Below are 11,213 nucleotides of genomic sequence, written 5' to 3' on the forward strand. Positions count from 1 at the left end.
TCAGCAGTCATTACTTCTTAATGAACTCGAATTCACGAAATGAGGAGTAATGTAAGGAGAAGCGTTGCATAATTCATTTAGTTTCTGTTTGGCACCTTCAATCTCCGTTGCTTCATTTAAAATAACAATAGCTTGTGGGCCCGTATCACTAGTTTTCGGTTTTGCTATTTTTAACAAAGCGGCCTCGGCTGCATGAAGCTTTGCATTTTCTTTAGTGTCAGAAGAGCGTGATGCGATAAGTGTACCATCCATATAGACATTTGCAATGGTTCTGTCACCTGCGAGTTTATATGGATTAGAACGACATTTAATCAAATCAAAAGTTGCATTTTGAAACACTCACCATTCCTCTTCTGATATTATATATCAAGTTGTTTTCCGTCCTTCTGACACGCCTCATACAATGCTGTAATAGATTGTGGTTTAGCTAAAATGACATCAAGCATGACTAACGGTTCAAGTAAGTGTCTAAAAATCTGAAAACTCAAGTTCACCTTGTTAGTTTCATTCAATATTAAATATAATTACGGAATCTTATTGAACGTGAACAAACCATCCATGTATGTTGCAAGTTAAATCCACAATCAATGTATAGAGCTGTAGCAACAGATTCAACAATATCGCTTTCAATATTATTCATCATTTCGTGAATTCAAGTTCATTAAGAAGTAATGACTGCTAGACTAATTGCAAGACTGTTTGTTGGGCTTCGAATGCTCACACAGGGTGATAAACAATGCTGATATGGAATTGGAGAACCGTTGTGTATTTGCTCACTTGTTGTTGAAATCGAAGAAAAGAGTAAAAAAGGTGAAATGAGGCGTGTTACGTTGGAAACTGAGGTTGAAAATTTGAAGTAAAACATTTATATTTTCAAATAAAACATTTAACATCTCATTAACGCAAATGCAATACCTACAAAATTTAATAGACGCTATTTGTCAATATAGAAACTTAAAAAGAGAAGCAACTAAAAAAGCGGTGAATGGTGAAGAACACATTTAACATCTCACCTCCCTTTGATCATCATAACCAATAACCTTCACCTTTTCATCGTCACGACACTCCATCCCACACTTTCCCGTGGATTCTATACCCATCTTCCTGCGACATGGCGTCAAAACACTTGAATCCCAATGCTTCCTTACATTACTCATCGTTTCCTGAATTCAAGTTCATTAAGAAGTTATGAATGCTGACTAATTGCAAGACGGTATATGACCAGTATAAATTTATATGGGTCGTATGCAACTTTTATAATTTTTTAATCAATCGTATACTCCACATACGAGCACTGTTTTATGTCTTTATACGGGCCGTATAACGTTTTACGACCCATATACAATTAACCAACTTTCATTTTTTAATTAGTATATGTGAAATTGACGAAAACGCAGTAACGTTGAGGATTTAGAACTACAAACTTTGTTTGAGTTAGTACATTTATACACCAATAATGTTCTGATATCGAAAACTGTCGGAGAATGCATCCTTAAACTTGATAGCAGCTTTTGCATTTGTAAACTTGACAGCAACTTCTTGCTTAAACAATGTTCAGATATCGAGTTATACGTTCCTTGTAAAAGTTTTTTCTGGGTCTGGTAAGAATTTGGGTGATGATGAAGGTTCTGGAAATTGAAGGAAAAGGACTTCGTTATGGTTTGGGGAGAATGTTCTAGAAATTGAAAGAAAAGGACTGTGTTTTTTGTATTTACCATATCCATTATCCCCTAGTTATTACCATATCCATTATCCTCTTGGTAGTTGTTATCATATCCATTATCCCCTTGGTAGTTGTTATCATATCCATTATCCCCTTGGTAGTTGTTACCATTATTTAATTACGTTAAGCTTGATCTTATTTCATCTTCGAGAACTAGCAAAAGGAGAGAATACGGAACGAGATTCTTTGAGAACTATATCTATCCATTATCCCCAAGATTTCATTAGAGTATAATTATAATTCCCCTAATATCAGGCCCATCATTTATCGTGGAATGCACAACAATATGGTGATATTAGAACACTGTACACTGCAAGTAAACACAAGGGCTTTGTGATGATATGTTACAAATTGGGAACCACATATTTGTGTGTTGCAGTTTGGAAAGATGACCGAATAGAGATCTGAATAACCGATATAGCCCATTTGTAACCCAACTAAAATCTCATAACTATGAATCTCTTCCCTCCAAAACCACCACCTTGTCGCGTATGTCTCCTTGAGTCTAGGTTCTTGCTTAATCGATGTTATGATATCGAGAATGTTTGTTTGGGGAAATGTTCTGGAAATTGAAGGAAAAGGAAGGTCGAAACTATACAATAATAATGATTCAACGCCAAATTTCATTTGTCCACATGAAAAGATGGTGGACCACAACTCTTCAGCAAAACCACTTTCGTCGGCCGACGCGACGCGGTTTCCTACAGCAAGGACAACTGGTTTCAGTGTTCTTTTTACTTTGAAACAAATCCCATTTATTCAAAGAGAATGAACACTCGGACTCTTGAGAATCATTGTGAACTTGAGAACAGGAAGCTCAACAATGGTGGTAAGAAGTCTGCTGAAAACGTAGGAAATATATGAAACGTGGGCATAGTGGTGATGTTGGTGTTGAGCAAATCAAACAAACACCACCTTAAGCCATCATTGCTATCCCTATGTAAAGTTGTTCCCGCACACCACCGCTCGCCACCATAAACCAGAAAGGAGCTGTCGTAACCCGCTTTCCATACACGCCAATGTTGCCGCTGTTTCAACCACCAATCGCCACCCTTGTCTACCGGAGGTGGAAACCCTGCTGAAACAAACTGTCGTCGCCTTCGCTTTGAACCACCATGAGGTATATGTATGACACTAGAATATTGGCTGTTTTGTTTCCAGCTAAGTTTTCCTATTCAGGGTCAGTTGAGGTGTGCCGACGGTAGAGAAGAGAGAGGGTGCCTGTAAGTTAGGTTTGATTTGATTGTGTGATTGTGTATATGGTTATCAGGTTATGTGTTTGTTGATATTTTGTTTCAAAAAAATGATAGGAAACCAATAATCTAAATTAATTAATTTATTGAATAAGTTAATAATTAAGATTAATTTTACAATTGATATGGATCTTAATTAGGTAGTAGTTATAATATTAATTATAAGTTCATTAAGGGTAAAATAGTAATTTAACGATAATAATTTTAGTGAAATGGGTAAATATGTAATATATATGGTTAAGGAAGGGGAAATACGTAATACACATGGTTTAGGAAGGGGAAATATGTAATTGATGTTAAATGTTGGGTAAATATGTAATAAACGATCTTAGCAGGGGGATATATGTAAATGACCCATAATTAAGTAGCAGAGAGGCCGAGAAAACCAAATTGTAGATAAGCTAAAATGATGACAAATGTCCCTCTAACATCTATCTTTTATATTAAAGCAAAATAGCTTTGACCAATTGATCATGATGTGGCATAGCTATTTAGGCAGAGAATTCTGTTTTAGGCGCCATTTTCCTTTCTCTCTTTTCTCATTCACTTTCACGAGCGGCAAAATGAATTTAGGCATTCTCCAAACATTCAATATTGAACTCTCTTATTTACTCTTTATATGGAAACTGCAATCAATCATCAGTCAGTTAAAATCTTCTCCAAAATTACAAATACCTTTCCATTATTATCGCTTATATACTCTCTATGTTTAACTAGAGGATTCAAACGCGAATTGTCTTCTCCGTATTCATCTTTTTTTCATCATTCTGCAAATCTGAATCATCGTTGAGTGCTGTCAAGCAATTGCTTCTTATATTATCTATTATCTTGATGTTGAAGTTTAATCCGTTAATTGGTGGTATGTTAGTTGTATTCTTTTGATTTATGTTGTATATGTATACTTTGCATTCTGTATTATCGTAGCCACCATGGTGTGAAGGGGGTGATGATGATGATGAATATGATTCAATAGAGGAGATTAATCATAGGCCTGTCTGATTCCAATTTCCCCTAAATTCACTGTCTTTGACCCAAAACTCTCCTCCCCTAATAAACAAGCCCTTGGTTCATCGTAATTGGGAAGCAAGAAGGTTAGATTCTTCTTTTTTTATTCGTTTTTTTCTATCTACAATGTTGGATTGGTGGTTGGATAGCATAAGAGGGATGAGTTAGTCAAGAATGGTATGTGTTTTTATTTCTTCTTCGATTCCTTTTTTCTAGATCTAACAAGTGAAACACCAATGTGATGGAAAAATTACATTATGGATTTTTATTTCGATTTGACCTAATTATATCAGTGACGAGTGGTGGTGGGTTTAATTGAACGATTATTTTGAGTTTTCGTCACTTTTGGTTTCTGATTATCCATTAATTTGCGATAAAGTTGGGAACTTATTACGAAACTGAATGTTATTGATGAATGGAGATGTTAGGGTTTATTTTGGATTAATGTTTCATTTTCTGCTTTGTTCTTGCTCCATCAGGTTGCTGACTTTCATCCTCACAATCTACACACATTTTTTTGTTAATACCCAAATTCTTTTTAGGTTGTTGAGGTTATATTGTTCAATGATAGGGGATCCCTTACAGGTTAAATCAATTTTTGTCAAGAAAATTAGGGGTTTAATCGATGAATATTAGTATATTAATTGAAGAATTACTCATTTATACTTTCATATCTGTTTCATTAACCATGTTAAAATGTCATAGTTAAAACGTATGAACTCAGCTCTTAGGCTGCTAGAAATTATTTAACATTTTATATATAATTTTGTGTATACATATATTGTGTCTTTTCTGTTTCGGTGCAGCTACTAGAATGGTCATTTGACTAGACATACATGGTTAGAGGACTCGTGCTCGACAAAAAAAAGAGGAAATATACTAAAGGTTCGTGTTTGTCAAATACCAAACTGAAATGTTTACAGTAGCATATTTAGTAGCATATTTTCAGTTAATTACATTTTTTTATTTTATTTTTTATTTGTGTATCATTCTCTCTTCGAGATGGACAGGCATAAATACTGTCTCTGTATTTTGCTTGTGGATGGGACGTGGAGGCTGACCTTTACTGGACCAAACAGTTCCAGACTGCTGATGAGCACAACGAATTCAATCAGTTGTCTATGCTGCTGTCTTCAGTGACTTTAACCGGAGAAACGGATAGATGGAGTTGGCCATTAGACCCGAATGGGGTGTTTACAGTCAAAGGGTTGAGAAGGTGCATGACCCAACCCAGTGAAACAGAAGCGAATAATGTGTTCTTGTGGAATCGATGGACCCTGATAAAGGTGAATTTTCTGGTCTGGATATTAAATTTGAATATATTTCCGGCGTGATTATCTCTTGTGAGGAGAGGTATCCAAGTGCCTTCAACATCATGTGAACTGTGTCAAGACGAGGAGGAGTCTTTATATCATCTTTTATGCGCTTGTCTAGATGATCTGATTAATTACTATAGACATGTGTGTGGATCAAAGGCTTGGAACAACTATTATATTCAGTATGTGAAACGACAATAGGGTGCCTTTGGTCGAGCAGGAACAACTTGGTGTTCAACAGGAAGAAGAACTCGCCGGTAAGTGTAGTGAAGGAAATAAAGGTGCTGGGGTTCTTGTAGGTAAAGCACAGGTCCAAAGTGGCGGCTTTAACGTGGGAACATTGGTGTACCTTAGTTAGGTGTGTAACGTTTTTGTTTTTGGTGTATATAATCTGATGTGGTTAACATTTTTTTGTTGACTCATTCTGAATAAATTTACTTGGCCGTTCAAAATATATACACGTATATATCAACAGTTTTTTCCTCTTTATTTGCAATCTTTTTTCAAAATTTTATTCAGAATATGAACGCATCTATATACACTCGAAGTTAAGATGTGTTCATTTGACTTCAGTTATTTGTCTCCATTTTAGGCATGCTTATTAACAACTATTATATTCAGTATGTGACACGAAATAGGGTGCCTTTGGTCGAGCAGGAACAACTTGGTGTTCAATAGGAAGAAGAACTCGCCGGTAAGTGTGATGAAAGAAATAAAGGTGCTGGGGTTCTTGTGGGTAAAGCACTGGTCCAAAGTGGCGGCTTAAACGTGGGAACATGGGTGTAGCTTAGTTAGGCGTGTAACGTTTTTGTTTTTGGTGTATATAATCTGATGTGGTTAACATTTTTTTGTTGACCCATTCTTAATAAATTTACTTGGCCGTTCAAAATATTTACACATATATATCAAAAATTTTTCCTCTTTATTTGCAACCTTTATCAAAATTTTATTCAGAATATGAACGCTTCTATATACACTCGAAGTTAAGATGTGTTCAATTGACTTCGGTTATTTGTCTCCATTTTAGGCATGCTTTATAACAATAATCTTGAAGGAAACATGCCCGAAAAGTTGAGAACCTCAATTTCCTTCTAAAAGTTGAGAATCTCAATTTCCTCTACAAGTTGCCATTTGTACCAAATTTTACATGAGGTTTTAGAATAAAAATTATTTTTTTTGTGGTCAGCACATAATTGAGGCTCTCACCTATGAAGTAGCTGGTCTTCTACATGGTCAGAGAAGAGGTTAAGAAAACTATCTGCTTGTGGGCCTTTTGAGGATTCAACGGTCTGAAAAAACACGCAGCAGTCTCTAACCACTGATCTTCAAATCTTTTGAGTGGAACTCCAGAGGAAACAAGCACTTTATCGCAAGCGTCTTCAGCAGCAGAAAGAGGTATGCATAACCAATTTTGGCATCTTGCTATTAAGTTTGGAACACCAACTGTGTAAACCGAACCGGATGTTTACCAACTCTATGCAAGACTCACCTGTTTGACGTAGGTCCTTTTAAAATTATATGTCTTTCAAGGGGTACCAAACACTTAGACGAGTGATGATGGTTCACACATCATGATTGCCAAGGGACCCGGTGCTGGATATATTATAAATGTTCCATGGGAGAGTGGTCAGTGTGTGGATGCAGATTATAATGTTGTTTGGAACCATATATTTGTTTACTCGATTAGTTTTTTAAAGTTAAAATTATTTGAGTTTTGCAGCTGTTAAGGGACAACGACTGCTAGGGCAAGGATTGGGAAGGCTTGTAGGATCGGTTTTTGACTCCCAAACGATTGCGTATCGACATGTGTGACGTGCGGAATCCGTACACATGCGTGGACCGAACACAAGAACGTATAAATCTGTGATTCTATTCAAAGATCTGAAATCGTACAATCACGTGAATCACCTTTTGCACTTTCTCTCTCTAGACTCTCTCTCTAGAATCCAAGCTCTCCAAGTTGTAGAAGTTGCAAAAGTCGTAAACTCTAACCCTAACACTTCTATTTATAGGCCAAGGCTTTAATGAGAGTTCTCATTAATTACAGAATTATCACCTTGCCTTTTTCTACATATTACAATATAAAGTCTAGAATTAATCTGTTTCAACTACGAATTGGATTGACGGAGGCGATAGACATTACTGCACTAACAAGGCTGATGGTGAACATTTGAGCCGCTGGCTCTTAGAGCTCCACTTGGACAGAACACGGTATGGTACTTTTTTGCAGATGTGCTGTGATTTTAAGTGCATCTCATGCAGATAGTGGATGGTTCTTGAACATATTCATACGTATTTGGTTCCCTTTATAGGACACCCTTGGTTTGTTGCATGCTTTTTGTTATTAAAATAAATCTCATTTGTGTTGCTGAAGTTTAAAATGGTAGTTAATGCTAAATCATGTAGGCTCAGATGCTATCAAGTTTATGGTGAACCATTCTTCTGTACAAGTCATGTTTTGCGTGCCACAAACACTGCATAGTGTAAGTTCTCATTTACGTTTATGCTAAATCTTGCTTGCTTGACATTTTTTTTTGCCTAAAAAGTTCTCACTTTACAAAAGTTTTTTGACTAATATTGTTTTTGTGATATTTGACAACAATTTTGCTATCAATTAGTATCCATCATAAAGTTAAACTAATTGAAGCTTATATTTACAAACCTTTTAAATTCATATCAAACTTGATATTGAAAATATTTGTCTTTGACATTGACTCTTTGGTGACAATTTGAAGTTTTGTTTTTTTTTTAACAAACAAAACCTTATATAAAGCAATGAATCCACAACTGATGAGCCCATCATGGCATCATTGAAGAAAACAATTTTGATCGTGGTTGCATATAAAAAACTGTAAACTCCCTTTTCAGTCACCGAGTTATGATGGGTGTTAATATCATAGGGTCAAAGACTGGTTTTATGAGTTGTAGGTAAATTATGTACGAGTTAGTATTAGCTAAGAGAAACATATACGATCACAATGGGTTGAGGGGAAATATTTACAGGTCAAATGGGCTAAGGGGAAATATTTACGGGTCAAAATGGGCTGCGGGGAAATATATATGGGCCAGAATGGGTTGAGGGGAAATGTTTACAGGTCAAAATGGCTGGGGGAAATATGCGCGGGTCAGAATGGGGTTAGGGGAAATATTACGACTCATGGTGGGCAAAGAAGGAGATGTTACCCATTCCACGGACGTTATTGTAAGTCACCTTATTACTTTAACTGATTATTTGATGATTAAAAAGTTAATGACGTGACATTGAATGATGTGATAGGTGGATAATATGAGTAGGCACAACGTTGGCTAATGCGGTTTCTCTTAGGATCATTGTGTTATTGTTGGCGATTTATGTTCGATTTCTCCTACATGTAAAAGGACTTGGATTGGTTTCTCAAAAGAGACTTTTCATAACATTCCAACCTTTTTGAAACTTGCTGTTCCTTCTGTAATTATGGTATGGTAATTTAAGATTTTTATTTTGATTAACTTCAAATAAAACTTTTCCCTTTTTAATTTATACCCTTTGCTAACTTTTGATTTTTTTAATAGTTTGGAGATATGGTCATTTGAGATGATAGTATTGTTGTACAAGATCTTCATGCTCAAAGAGACATGGGATCTAATGGCAAGGTAATGTAAAGTAGTAAAGCGCTAATTACGTATTATTTAGATCCATATAAGTGCATCTTAATTTTAATGTTCTACAAACTGTTACATTAGTATTTGTTGAGACAAAGAAGGGAACGAATTCACTAAAAATGTCTTTATAGTAATTAGTAATGGGTTTCTGGCAACAATTCATTATGACAAATCACAATCCGTAAGCCAGTATCATATTTTACAACATTTTTCTTTCTTTTTTTTTTGGTTTGATTTTGGAGGTAAAGAATGTGTTCTTGACAAATTTTGTAATATTATTCATCTTGAAGCACTATATTTGACAAATTTTGTTGGTTGTATTTTCACTTTGTCAATAAATAATTTATGTAATATGTTACTTTGTTTATTATTTATACACTTTGTGATAATGCAGATTAAATTTTCCGATCCGCGAAGTTCGAATCAGTACCGGAACCAAAAATACCTGTAATGAAAATCTCAAAAAATGGGTACCAGATCCGAACCGAAAATACATGGTACGGTTCGGTATCTATTGACTGGTATTTGAAGGTAAATACCTATGGTACCAGACCGGTACCGAAAACACTAATTATCGGCAACGAAAATCGAACCGGTTCAGGAAATTCGGTATCAGTACTACCTGGTACTATATGCTCATCCCTATATGTGTGTGTATCATTCTCAAAATTTAAAATTAACATGTATCCTTTCTAAATCTCAAAATATTATATCTACCTGTGCTGTGTTAAATTCATATGATCAACTGTATAAACTATGAGAACAACATGAGCAGAGATGATTCTCAATACTTTCATTATTTTACTATTTGATTTGATTTATCTACTATAGAACGGGTAAAAATGATATTGTGAGAGTTTGAATATTATATATTTTACTTTGAATAACCCGTGTAACATACGGGTACTTAGACTATGTTGTATATAAAGATCTTCAATGAGTTGTGAAATTTTATGGTATTCATGTATTTCAATTATTTGATGTACTCTCTATCATTTATGTTAGTATTTGAACGTATATATAATTAAATTATTTACATCAACACTGTTTAAGTATAAATTTTTTAGTGTAGCCATCCATGTATTACACGGGTACTTAGCCTAATTTTTTATTATACAGATATAGATAAACTCGTTTAGACTGGTGAGTAGGGCTGTAAACGAACCAAACGAACACGAACAAGGCTATGTTCGTGTTCGTTAAGGAATTAACATGTTCGTGAATTGTTCACGAACGCATAACGAACATAACTTTATGTTCATGTTCCTTCGTTAAGGAAATTCATTTGTTCATGAACAGTTCGTGAACACTGGTCTCGAACACATATGAACGCAAACAAATAAAAATGAACGTAAACGAAGATTTAACTTGAAAAAAATACAATATTATCCTTAAATATTGGATATAAGTAGTTAAATACAACTATCAAATGCTAAATCAAAACACAGAAGTCTACTACACCACCAAACGATGAATCAAGTATAACCAACTTAGACATAATTATCTTCAAAAGTTAGAATGTCCAAATTTTAGCTAACTTAGAAAAAATAGAAAGTTTTCAATATGTTTAGATAAAAGGTTTATTATTTATTATTTTTTAATATAATCAAACGAATACGAACGAACATAACCGAACGTATTACCGAATGTTCACGAATGCAATCGAACAAACGAGACCTGTGTTCGTGTTCGTTCGCTAAGCAAACCGAACGAAAATTTTTGTTTTTGTTCATTCGTTAAGCTAATCGAACGAACAGAAACGAACTTCCCGCCGAACGGTTCACGAACTGTTCGCTGAACGTTCAGTTCGTTAACAGCCCTACTGGTGAGCTCTTGGATTCCAGCTAATCTCGATTAGTATAAGTGGGGCAATTCATGTCCCTAAATGCATTTATGTCTTCAATAAACGTTGTCAAATTTGAATATGATGTTCCACCTTCAACAGAAGTTTTTGATTTCTCCTCGAGTTCTCGAGCTCTCATTCTCATCGCATTCATTGATTTTGTCACCACCACAGTACTTCCGGCACCACCACAACAGTAAGTTCAGTCAAACCGCCACCACCACCACCACCTTGTCATTAGAACCACCACAATACCCTCGTCATTAGAAGCACCACCACTTTGATCTCAGGCTTGCGAAGCTATAAAAACCGTCACTGCTCTAATGTATTTCAGTGGTGGTTATTGCAGATCTAGGGTATTTCGGGGGTGGTTATTATAGATCTGAACGAGTCTACCACCAGGGAACCCCCAAATCTGTGAAGGGTTAAGA

General features: G+C 35.4%; 1 protein-coding gene across 1 annotated transcript; it reads right to left on the reverse strand.

Annotated features, from left to right (window-relative positions):
• LOC110882458 (ribonuclease 3-like protein 2) lies at positions 1 to 640 on the reverse strand. Its single transcript, XM_022130474.1, has 3 exons — positions 554 to 640; positions 392 to 476; positions 1 to 278 (listed from the first exon to the last, which is right to left on the reverse strand). The coding sequence occupies exons 1-3, from the start codon at positions 638 to 640 to the stop codon at positions 1 to 3; spliced, it is 450 nt and encodes a 149-aa protein (XP_021986166.1).
• Between the last annotated feature and the right edge of the window lie 10,573 nt (positions 641 to 11,213).

Source organism: Helianthus annuus, chromosome 10 (genome assembly GCF_002127325.2).
Source record: "Helianthus annuus cultivar XRQ/B chromosome 10, HanXRQr2.0-SUNRISE, whole genome shotgun sequence".
NCBI lineage: Eukaryota > Viridiplantae > Streptophyta > Magnoliopsida > Asterales > Asteraceae > Helianthus > Helianthus annuus.